General features: G+C 35.0%; 1 protein-coding gene across 2 annotated transcripts; it reads right to left on the reverse strand.

Moving 5' to 3' along the window:
• Positions 1-1,993: 1,993 nt before the first annotated feature.
• On the reverse strand, positions 1,994-3,295 carry LOC129738950 (uncharacterized). 2 transcript variants are annotated; one of them, XM_055730280.1, is made up of 5 exons: positions 3,252-3,295; positions 2,777-2,876; positions 2,385-2,711; positions 2,190-2,305; positions 1,994-2,132 (listed from the first exon to the last, which is right to left on the reverse strand). In XM_055730280.1, the coding sequence occupies exons 1-4, from the start codon at positions 3,278-3,280 to the stop codon at positions 2,255-2,257; spliced, it is 507 nt and encodes a 168-aa protein (XP_055586255.1). In that variant the 5' UTR covers positions 3,281-3,295; the 3' UTR covers positions 1,994-2,132; positions 2,190-2,254. The 2 variants fall into 2 exon arrangements, with proteins under 2 accessions (XP_055586255.1, XP_055586256.1); XM_055730281.1 differs by having other exon boundaries at positions 2,006-2,132; positions 2,200-2,305.
• Between the last annotated feature and the right edge of the window lie 6,542 nt (positions 3,296-9,837).

The raw sequence follows: 9,837 nt of genomic DNA on the forward strand, positions 1-9,837 counted from the left end.
GCTGCCTGATCAACCGAATGGGACCAGGTAATGGGAGCCCACAGTTTTTAAAAGTGCAAGTCAACCCTGGAATTTACAATCCCTAATTAGAACTAATGGAAGATTATCCCAAACAAATAGAAAAGTTTCAGGATAGTGAGTAAACAGATAAGCGAACCATTTAGGAAATTTAAGTTTAAGTATATTTGAATATTTGAAGTGTTAAAAAAAATTAACCCTTCGATGCATGACCTTTTTTTTTAAAAAAAAAGGTGTTAAAATAAAAAAAAATGAAATTGTTAGTTTATTTCAATACGGTTAAAAAAAACATTCGTGCGATGCAGGAAGATGTTTGTGATTGATTGAGCTTAAAGTTTTGATAGAGTTTCTTAATCTGTAGAAATAATAGAGATTTTTCAAAAACCACTTACTTTATATAAGAAAAAATAAATTTAAGGCTTCATAAACGTTGAATTATAGTATTGAGCAAGATTATCAGAGAATTTATTTAGAAAATATACATATATTTGTTGAATTTACTCATAGAATAAAAAACCTCACATGCTTAGAAGTATTTTTTAAATTTTAACAACTTTCATCACATGCACTTATTTAACTTTCCTTCTTGATAAGGGTCTACATGATGGGTCTACAAGGGTCTACATTCTCGATGCTATATATATGCATTTCTTTACTTACCTACGATAACTTCGCTGTCATCCATTATTCCAGCATCTAACGTCTGTTCATCGGAATCCATAGTAATTCCTGTGAAAATCGACATTATATCTTTCTTCAAAACTGCATTCGTACTGAATTTACCTTGTAATAAAATTACAAAACTGGTAGCTTAAAGAGTTTCTTGGTTGTGTGTACCGCAGGAAAGGCTTTGGTCGACAAGAAAAATTTCTGGGAAAAAAAAACAAAAAAATAATCATTAATGATTTATCTGTTCAAATTATAGTTTTAAGAGACCCGCTTTCTGTCCCCAGCTTTTGTGATATTCCCCCTTATTCTGCGCCGCGCGTGAGGTGACGATAGTCGAGTCGAATCGGAGTCACGTGAGTCTTGTCACCTTATTCTCGACGCCGATGTGACAGAGCATACGATTTGTGCCTCACGGTGACTACTAGATTAGGATAAGAACTCAAATAGTTCATTCTAAAAGACGTTTCTCACCTAAAGCGACTACTGGAATCGGGTGACTCGACTATCGTCACCTCACGCGCAGCGCAGAATAAGGGGGATTGTCGTGAAAGTAAACTGAATATAAATATATGAGAATTAATATTCATGGATTTCGTGGTATGTTCATTTGATCTATATGATATAAAATTCGGAGTGATTGTTCGGGATTGAAAATCATTATTCATGAACCATCCATATTTTTATTTGATATTTTTGATACATTTGAGTTGATAATGAGAACGTAAAGGGTTATTTGTACTGTTTAAAACTATATTTTTAATAAAGAGTATATCTATAACGTGGGTATTTTACATATATTTCAGGTTCCAAAAAGTGCGATCACAATAACACTGATAACACTCGATTTTTAAATTTGTCAATGGTTACTAAGGTTCAGCAGACAAAAAAATTAACTTAAGTTTAAAATCATTAGGACAATTATAATACGTAATTCTAAATTTTGTTAAAACATTCTTGTGAATAGAAAACATGTTAAATTTAAATAATTAATTAAATTTCCAAAATAAGATATTATTAATAACATGCTAAATCGGCCTTTTCCATCTCTTTAAAGATTTCTACCGTTTTGTTTACAATTGCCTTATTAGAATGAGCTTTTGAATTGTAAAGATATATCATGAAAAAATCGAAAAAAGCACCTAGATGAGCTGGAACTATTTGAAAAATTTCCAAAGCCTTGACTAACAAATCAATGGCATGAAATGCATCGCTAACTTCCACGATAGCCCTTATACCTAAATACAAATAATAAGGGCCATCTTGCCAGGGCTCGGCAACACAAATGATGTGCGGATGGGCCGATAAACTCTGATAATTTTCGATTGTTGCAACCCAATATATCAGCTTGTTGGCGAAAGCCATTTCTGGGGATTCGTTGGATGATCTTCTTTTTAACCCCCTTATTGGCATGGAAGCCATTAGCCGGAGAGAGCCACGAATAACATCTGAAATAAAAAAAAAATCAAACAAAACTACATTTCTTTTTTTTTTAGCAATCTCACCATTCTGTACCATGCTAAATTTTTCTTTCGATCGCATTAAACATTTGGCCAGCGTTCCGCGCAAATCAACGAGCCTGGGCGCCTCCGGATGTTTTGCAAAAAAAAACATGACGTATCTGAAATACATAAAGGAAATAGGAATCAATGGTTTTAATTTGAATAATTTATTTTAGTATACTTTCTTCAACAACTTACCAAGTAACCCCGAAATTCGGTAAAATGGGGGAAAACTTCCAAAATTTCTTGCATGGTTTTCTTCTCTTCCAGTAAGGCATGTAAAAGGGGATAGCAAACCACCATGGCATCTTTAATTCTTTTTTTATTTTCTAATGTTGGGTCTATGTGTTGTATATCATCAGCTATTCGTACGATTTCTGTCGGAACACCAGTTTTTGTTGGAGTTTTTTTCCTGTATTTTTTTTCCTCACTGGGCAATTTCGCAATCGTGTTTCTTATTTTGTTGAATATCAGCCCACTGTGTGGACCTTTATCTTGACCATTATTTTTCCAAAAAAATATAGACTGTGGGAAGTTTAAAAATATATATAATTTGAAACTTGGAATAGCTTCAAACACAGATTTTATACCTCGGCAGGAGCATGTGGTGCCACGCGAAACTTTTCTAGTTCTGGAAAAACCTGTAGAATCCTAACAGCCAGATTGTGCTGCTCCGTCGAAGTTGGATAGCTATAGATGAAATAAATTATTTTAAAATATTTATTTACAAAAAGAGTATTGCAGTTTAGAAAGCGTAGTAACAAATACACAATAAAGAATTATTAAAACAAAAAAAAAAACAAACAATAATCACACGAAAAAAAGCAAGTATTTAAATTTGAATAACTCAAGCAACACGGAATCTAATGAACAAACGAATTTAGAGAAAATGTTCACTAAATCAATGGGTAATAAAAATTTGGAATCTCGATTCTTATTTTTTGTTTTTAGTTTGATATGTTATAAATATATAAGTTGCGATCTATTTTCTGTTATTTTGCTCTAAGGCTAATTTATTAACTAGATAGAGTAATCAATTAAGAAAATCATTTTTTTATCACTTACACCTTCTCAGTCAAAATTTTTTTCTCCATAAACTGGCATGCAATACGGTTTATAACCCGAAGTCCATTTTGATCAGGCAATCCACCATCTTTAAATGAAGGTGCAACTTTCCTTTTAAATTCGCGATCTCTCTGGTGATCTAAAAAAATAGAATTTAAGTATTCAGTCAAAAAATGTAGGATTTCAACCATATATCGAAAATTAAATATATTAACCTGACGGATTCCGATAGCCTCAGTTGTCGAACTGCAGCCAGGCACTTCAGGTGTGTAAAGAACGTTTGAAGTTTGAGCCTCATTATTGTTTGCACCTTCTAGCATTCTTTTTGCATAATTTTGAATGATTTTGGCCGGACCAAACGCTATGCCCATGTCGGCAAAATCTTTTAATGAGCATAGAAGCAAAGATTGCTCGTTGATTTCATTTTCTTTAATTGATTAAAACAATTTTAAAACTTTTTACAATTCATTATTCACAAAATGGAAACTTACCCAACAGGATCCTATAGTGTTCCGCACCCACTAATTGTTCTAAATTTTCCATTTTCTTTTTTTTCCAATTTCTCAAAAAGTTAATTAAACTATTTATAAATAGTAGCAAAACATAAGGTTTCGGAATAATTTTTCATAAATTTTAAATTAACTTACCTAATTTGTTGCTTCTGTCCTCCGCTCCTTTCTCCGAAAACACGAACGGCTTCAGTAGAATATACAACACAATTCACCCACAAATCACGATAGATCTTCCCAATTAAAACTTTATCCTTGCGAATGCCAACATCAACGATTTTTTCAAATTTGCCTTTTCTCCTTATTCTCAATAAAGTGACAACTTTTTAAACAGAATTATGTAAACGGTATTTAGATCGTTTCTGCATAATGACAACCCAAAACGTGTGTTCGGCACATTCAAATTTTGAGCAACAAGTGATAAGTGTAATTTTCACACATTTTATGAATAGCTGAATTTTTCCGAATCCTTCTTACTTAGTCGAATGATGGCCAATCTTATGATGCGTGGAATAATTCCATGCACGTATACGCGCCTCTCTCTAGTACGAACTTAGCCAAATTGGAACCATTCTGTTTTTAATTGAGAATTCGATATCAAATTAAGATATAACAATCAATATTCAGTTTCCTAGCACGCAGTTGAATTTCAGAATTGATAAATAATAAAATTTTAAAGAGTATTAATCCGTATTTTAGAATGTGATATGATTTTTGACTTGAGTAAAAAATAAATGAAAAATTTCATACCTGTTCAATTATCCAAACATTCAAAGCGTAACTTTCACTCCAACTATAAAGGCAATCCGGCGAGTCAATGATTACTGCCTCGGAGATCAAAATAATGACCTCCTCCGTTGCCGTCAGTTGGAAAACTTGAGCACTGTAAACTGCCGAACCAACTGTTCCCGGATCTTGCCGGCTCCTTTTGGTCATCAGATCCGTTCTCCATATTTTAAAATTATTTCAATATTTCGATTCCAGAGCCAGCTGAACATCTAAAATGAAAAAAAAATTAGAGGCGGAACAATTTCAAATACTTCTGAAAGCTTTCCTCCAAATAAGACGCGACGGATGTTTTACCTTTACCTTTACTGATTTTCGTTAGCAATTTTCGAACGAGGGTTCAAAATAAATAAATAAGTCAACGAATAAAAAACTACCTACACTTAATGATTTTTCCGGCTGTCGATTGCCAAATTTAAAAAAATACTTGCACCAAACTTTTCAACGGCGCTGCGCAACAAGTTTTGACATCCTCTTTCTACATAATTACAACAACAGCAAACTTTTTATACAGAGCTGAATAATCGAAAATTAGTTCGGATTTGTATATCGGCAACCCAAAGTTACCCAAACTTGAATTGCGAATATACAAATTTTGAACAACAATCGATAAGTTATGCTGAAGGTGTAATTGCAATACATTTTATGCATAACTCGATTTTTCCGTGCGCTTCATCGGCCATCTTAAATTGAATCAAGAAGCAGCAGCAGTAGCAGCAGAAAGTGTCGCTCCCGGAAAAAGGTAAGAAAAAGTTCAGTTTACAATTTTATTTATTGTATAATTCTTTTTTTTAAACATGCGCCTTATAACACATCTTTTTCTTTTTATTTCAGATAAATTTCGAAAGGCATCCGAAATCGGTGATCACTGATCAGGTAAGTTTTTATTGAAGAAAATAAAAACGTGTTCGGCCATATTGGATTCCGGAATCACCGTTGGGGGAGATTCTTTACTGTTTCCAGCTACTTCGTTCGATTTTGGAGCTCGCGGTTCCGATGATAATCGCTTTTCTGGTGCCGGCGTCATCGAGTTTTTTTTCCAAGCTGGTCATTCAGCTTCGTTCTCTTTACCTTTCGTGGGTTTGGTCGTCGTTATCGATTTCTGTGCATTGACTAGCTGCTGACTTCTTCAATAGTTTTCGATGAGGTCAGTAAAAAGGAATCGTTCAAAATTGCAGAATGCTAGCTGGAATTATGGAAATAATATTATTGTCTATTTCTTCTGAGACGAGATGCCTCTCTTAGTTACTTATTATCATCGTCAGAATCTGATTCCGATTCAAGCGGCGGAAGTTCTGATACTCGTTTGGGCTGAAAACTGAAGAAGGAATGCAATCAATCAAATGTATAACTTTTTTGAAAATCCTCAAACTCAAACAATACCTTCTGATTGCTCGACAAAACTTTGGAGACCGCTCCTCGGAAGAATCTTTTTCTCTGAAAAATAATAACCAGGCTGCACTTTTTTTTCGGGCATAGAAAGCACCATTCCGGTGAACCCTGAGGAATTGTATCCAGCACCATATAGCGTTTTTCCTTGTAAATCGAAAGCACATTTGACGATTGATTGGATGCCTGAAATCGTAATATTCTTTTATACAAAAAGGCACAAGTTTGTATTTAAAAACTTATCGTTAGTAAATCGTAGTTCCATCCTAAGAAATCTACTGTTCTTCATGTTAAACGGATTTTTCCAACCCAGTGCTTTAGGAAGGCCAGTGGATTCTTCAACAGAGCAGGGTGTCCACGTATGATGACAACATTGTTGATGTTTCTGTCCAACAGAAGAAGTATCTCTTCCTAAAACATAAAATTCAAAACATTATATTCATTTTTGTACTTCAAAACTTATAACTTACCAATTAAGTAACACTAAAACTGAAAAATAACGAACCTCAAGACCACCGAATGGATGAATAACTATCTTTTAATATGTATATTAACATAAAACTGCTAGGATTTATAGGAAATTCTTTTATTTGATACTGGCTTTAACAAGCTGCTGAGATTCATTGAAATTTCTTATAATTTGTACTGAATTTATCAGTAGCTCCTATTACACACTGAACTTTAAAATATACTGGATTGACCCTTTAAATTTTATTGCCAGGTTTGGTTCAGTACGGGATAATCAGACTCCAAAAGCTCCCGAAAAAAACTGAGCTTCCCTTCCAGACGTTCTAGACACGGAAGGTTGCTCTTAATTTTATTTCGACTGTCAGTCAACCAGAAGTTGTGTTTGTCAGTCCAAGAATTCGACTACCAATCAACAGCTGAAGATGGACGCCTTCTGACAGCAGTCGCATCCCTCTCGTACTCCGCAATCGTACATCTTCAGTCCGCATCGCAGTCGGGGCAACTTATGCTGTTCAGTTATAGAATTTTTTCTCTATTTTGTTTCGAATTAAATGTTTTTCTCTAGTTAATAAAAAAAATATGTTAAAGGCTACATCGGATGTTCAGTATTACTGGATCCGTACCCGCAAGACCTGTGCAAGTGATTCGAATCATTTTCCTAAGTTTTTGGGCCTTATAAGAGCAAACGCACCAATAAGTGAGTATACGCGGCCCGGTTTTGCTCATTTCAGCGGACCGGTTTTGGGATACTCACTCTTTCGCGCACCGGGCGGTAGCATAATTATTTTTAAATTTGGCATTGCACTGAGAAAACTTTTGAAGAAAATCTTAATCTTAAATATGCACTATGCACAATAAAAAATAAACCCATGATTTCATTGACAATTTTACTATGAACGTAGTCGAAATTACTATGCGCAGCCAAAATAAACACAAAGTAAAACTACTATGCACATGGTAATATCAAGAAGAAAACATTATTGACTCAAAAATATGGTTGCGATGTTGTTCATTTAAACCACGGATTTAGTAATTTTACTATGCTTTTTTTTGTGTGTAGGTAGAAAAAAGTCCTAAACAATATAAAATACAAAATAAATAACTTACCATCAGAACCAGCAATTGCACTTTCTCGTTCAATTCCTGGATAAACCCGAAAAAATGTAACGAAATTGCGAATTCAACTGGTTACTCAGAAAAAAAAAATCATCCACAATTTTAATCTCATACACATTTTTTCTTAAAATGAATATCAACAAACATCCACACGCTGCGACGTCGTTTGTTTAATTCTGCTAAAATCTTCAACTTCTTTTTCTATCCAACAATAGTTGCTGCTTCGAAAAACTGGGTCCCATTAGTTGCAAACTTATAAGAGACCTCGTTTCGAAAGCCGAATTGGTGGGGACAGTAATGGAATGCCACCCATACGGTTGAATACAAAAATCCTGCACAGCGCGCTGGTCTCGATTATTATTACTCCGATAAAAATCCTAGAAACTTCACTCAAGGTTGTGGGAGTCAGTAAAATGTTTACTACACGGAATGCACAATCAAAATTTTCAGAAAGCAATCGTCGGACTTGAAGGGCCTTTCGGAAATATTTCATGGAATTAGTTTTTGCGCAATAAAAAAAGTTTCAGCTTTCCGTTCGTTTGTTTAATTCTGCTTAAAACGGTAGAATTTTTTCAGTGCATGTTTGATCTCGCCCCTTTCTAGTGAGCAAATTTGGTGATTTTGTCGGTCCCGACGGCAACGGCCCTATTTTGCTCATCTTCATACTAACCCCCGGTGCGGTATGGAAGTGATTAAACTCGTGAGCATTTTCACTTTGCTCGCGATTGCTGCGGATGCTCTAACAGCTAACATTTTTCGTTCTCTTTCCAGGTAAACTTCCTGTAGGTCACGTTTCGGTACTGGTTGATTCATTTTTCTAACAACTCATTCTTCAATTAGAACTGCTTCAAGGTAGGTTTCAAAATAACATATATTGTCATTGAAGTTGAAATCCGAAGTTTTCGCGCTGGTGATCGGCAACCTTGCCAACTAGCGACGTTGTGAAATATCATTACTGGCAACGCTTTTGTAAAGTAATAACCAGCGTGCCTATACAGCTACGGGTGGTTGCATATTGAGCAACAGTAGGCAAGGAGTACCAAAAGTTTCTCATTGGTGGGGGGTGGAGACGGAGCGCTTTTTGACAGCGAATTGTTCGCCTACCATGCCTATGATTACGATTGCCTGTCACAAGATGGACGATTCCGTGTCGACGGATAGATTTCCAAGTCTCTCGAACATGGAGAAAGCTGCGCAAAGTAACACCTCCCCAAATCCCGCGGTCGTATTTTTTCGGCCCAATCTTCAACGGCAATCACCAGTCGGACCAGCCAGCAGCTGGAGTGGCTTTCGGAAGTTTATTGACCGGCCCACGGAGAATGCGAAACTTTGTCAACGATATCAAACCCTACTCGGTTATAGTGAACCAGTGTTTTATGTGTTTGTGAATAAAAAAGAATTTAAGAACTAAAATTGTATATTTTTATTATTCAAACTCCTAATAGGAACTTCGAAACAACAGGGTAAAAATCTTCCAATTGGAATAAATGGAAAATGGTTCAATGAATAAATGCTTTTAAATCTATATCTAAATTACCTTTGAGCAAAGATAATAACTTTGAATCAAATGAAACTGGTTTTTGTATCAAAGCATTAATATTTTGAATCTAAGATTTTTCAAAAGAAAAAATCTTTGAAACAGAGGAAAATGCATTTGAACCAAAGGATTTTTTATTTATACCAAAACCAAAGGAAAAAATCCTTTGTTTTTGCGGCACTTTCCTTTGAAATAAAAAATCTTTGGTATAAGAACACACCCGAAGTTGTACACGTCCTGATAATAACTTGTCGCCAGTGAGTGTCGCCAGTAAATGTCGCCAGCGCTCATTGACGATAACTCCGGTTTGGGGATTCAGCGACAATAGGTGGTATGAAAAACCCCTAGCAATTGCTTTTGCTAAACTAAATCGAGCATTCGAGCAGTCGCAGAAAGCAATTGCTTCGGTTGATATGAATAAAGTTTTTTCTGACAGCTGTTTTCTCAGTCAGGAGCTTTTACTTTTAGAACAAGCTAGTTCGGTATGAATAAAGCCCAAATCTGAAGCAATCGCTCGAGAAATCTCCTATCAATTACTTTATTTTCTAAGCATGCTTGATAGCAGACTTTTCCAATAAACAAATTCTTCAACAACGTCATGAATTTATAAAATTAGCAATATTACACTTCAATACAATTTAAAAAGGCATTTCGACATAGATAAAGAACAGTCGAAGTGATAACCCAACTTTTTTCATATTCCTGTCGTTGTATGAAATGATTCGTCTAAGATGAAACAAAACAAATCAATTAGTAAATATTTCAAATTAAAAAAATCCGG

Source organism: Uranotaenia lowii, chromosome 1 (assembly GCF_029784155.1).
Source record: "Uranotaenia lowii strain MFRU-FL chromosome 1, ASM2978415v1, whole genome shotgun sequence".
Taxonomy (NCBI): Eukaryota; Metazoa; Arthropoda; class Insecta; order Diptera; family Culicidae; genus Uranotaenia; species Uranotaenia lowii.

Coding starts and splice junctions, on each gene's coding strand:
- LOC129738950 (XM_055730280.1), bottom strand. CDS start 3,280: ATGGAGAAAAAAATTTTGACTGAGAAGGT. Junction 2,877..3,251: donor AAAATTTTGACTGAGAAGGT/GTAAGTGATAAA, acceptor TTTCATCTATAG/CTATCCAACTTCGACGGAGC. Junction 2,712..2,776: donor CACCACATGCTCCTGCCGAG/GTATAAAATCTG, acceptor AACTTCCCACAG/TCTATATTTTTTTGGAAAAA.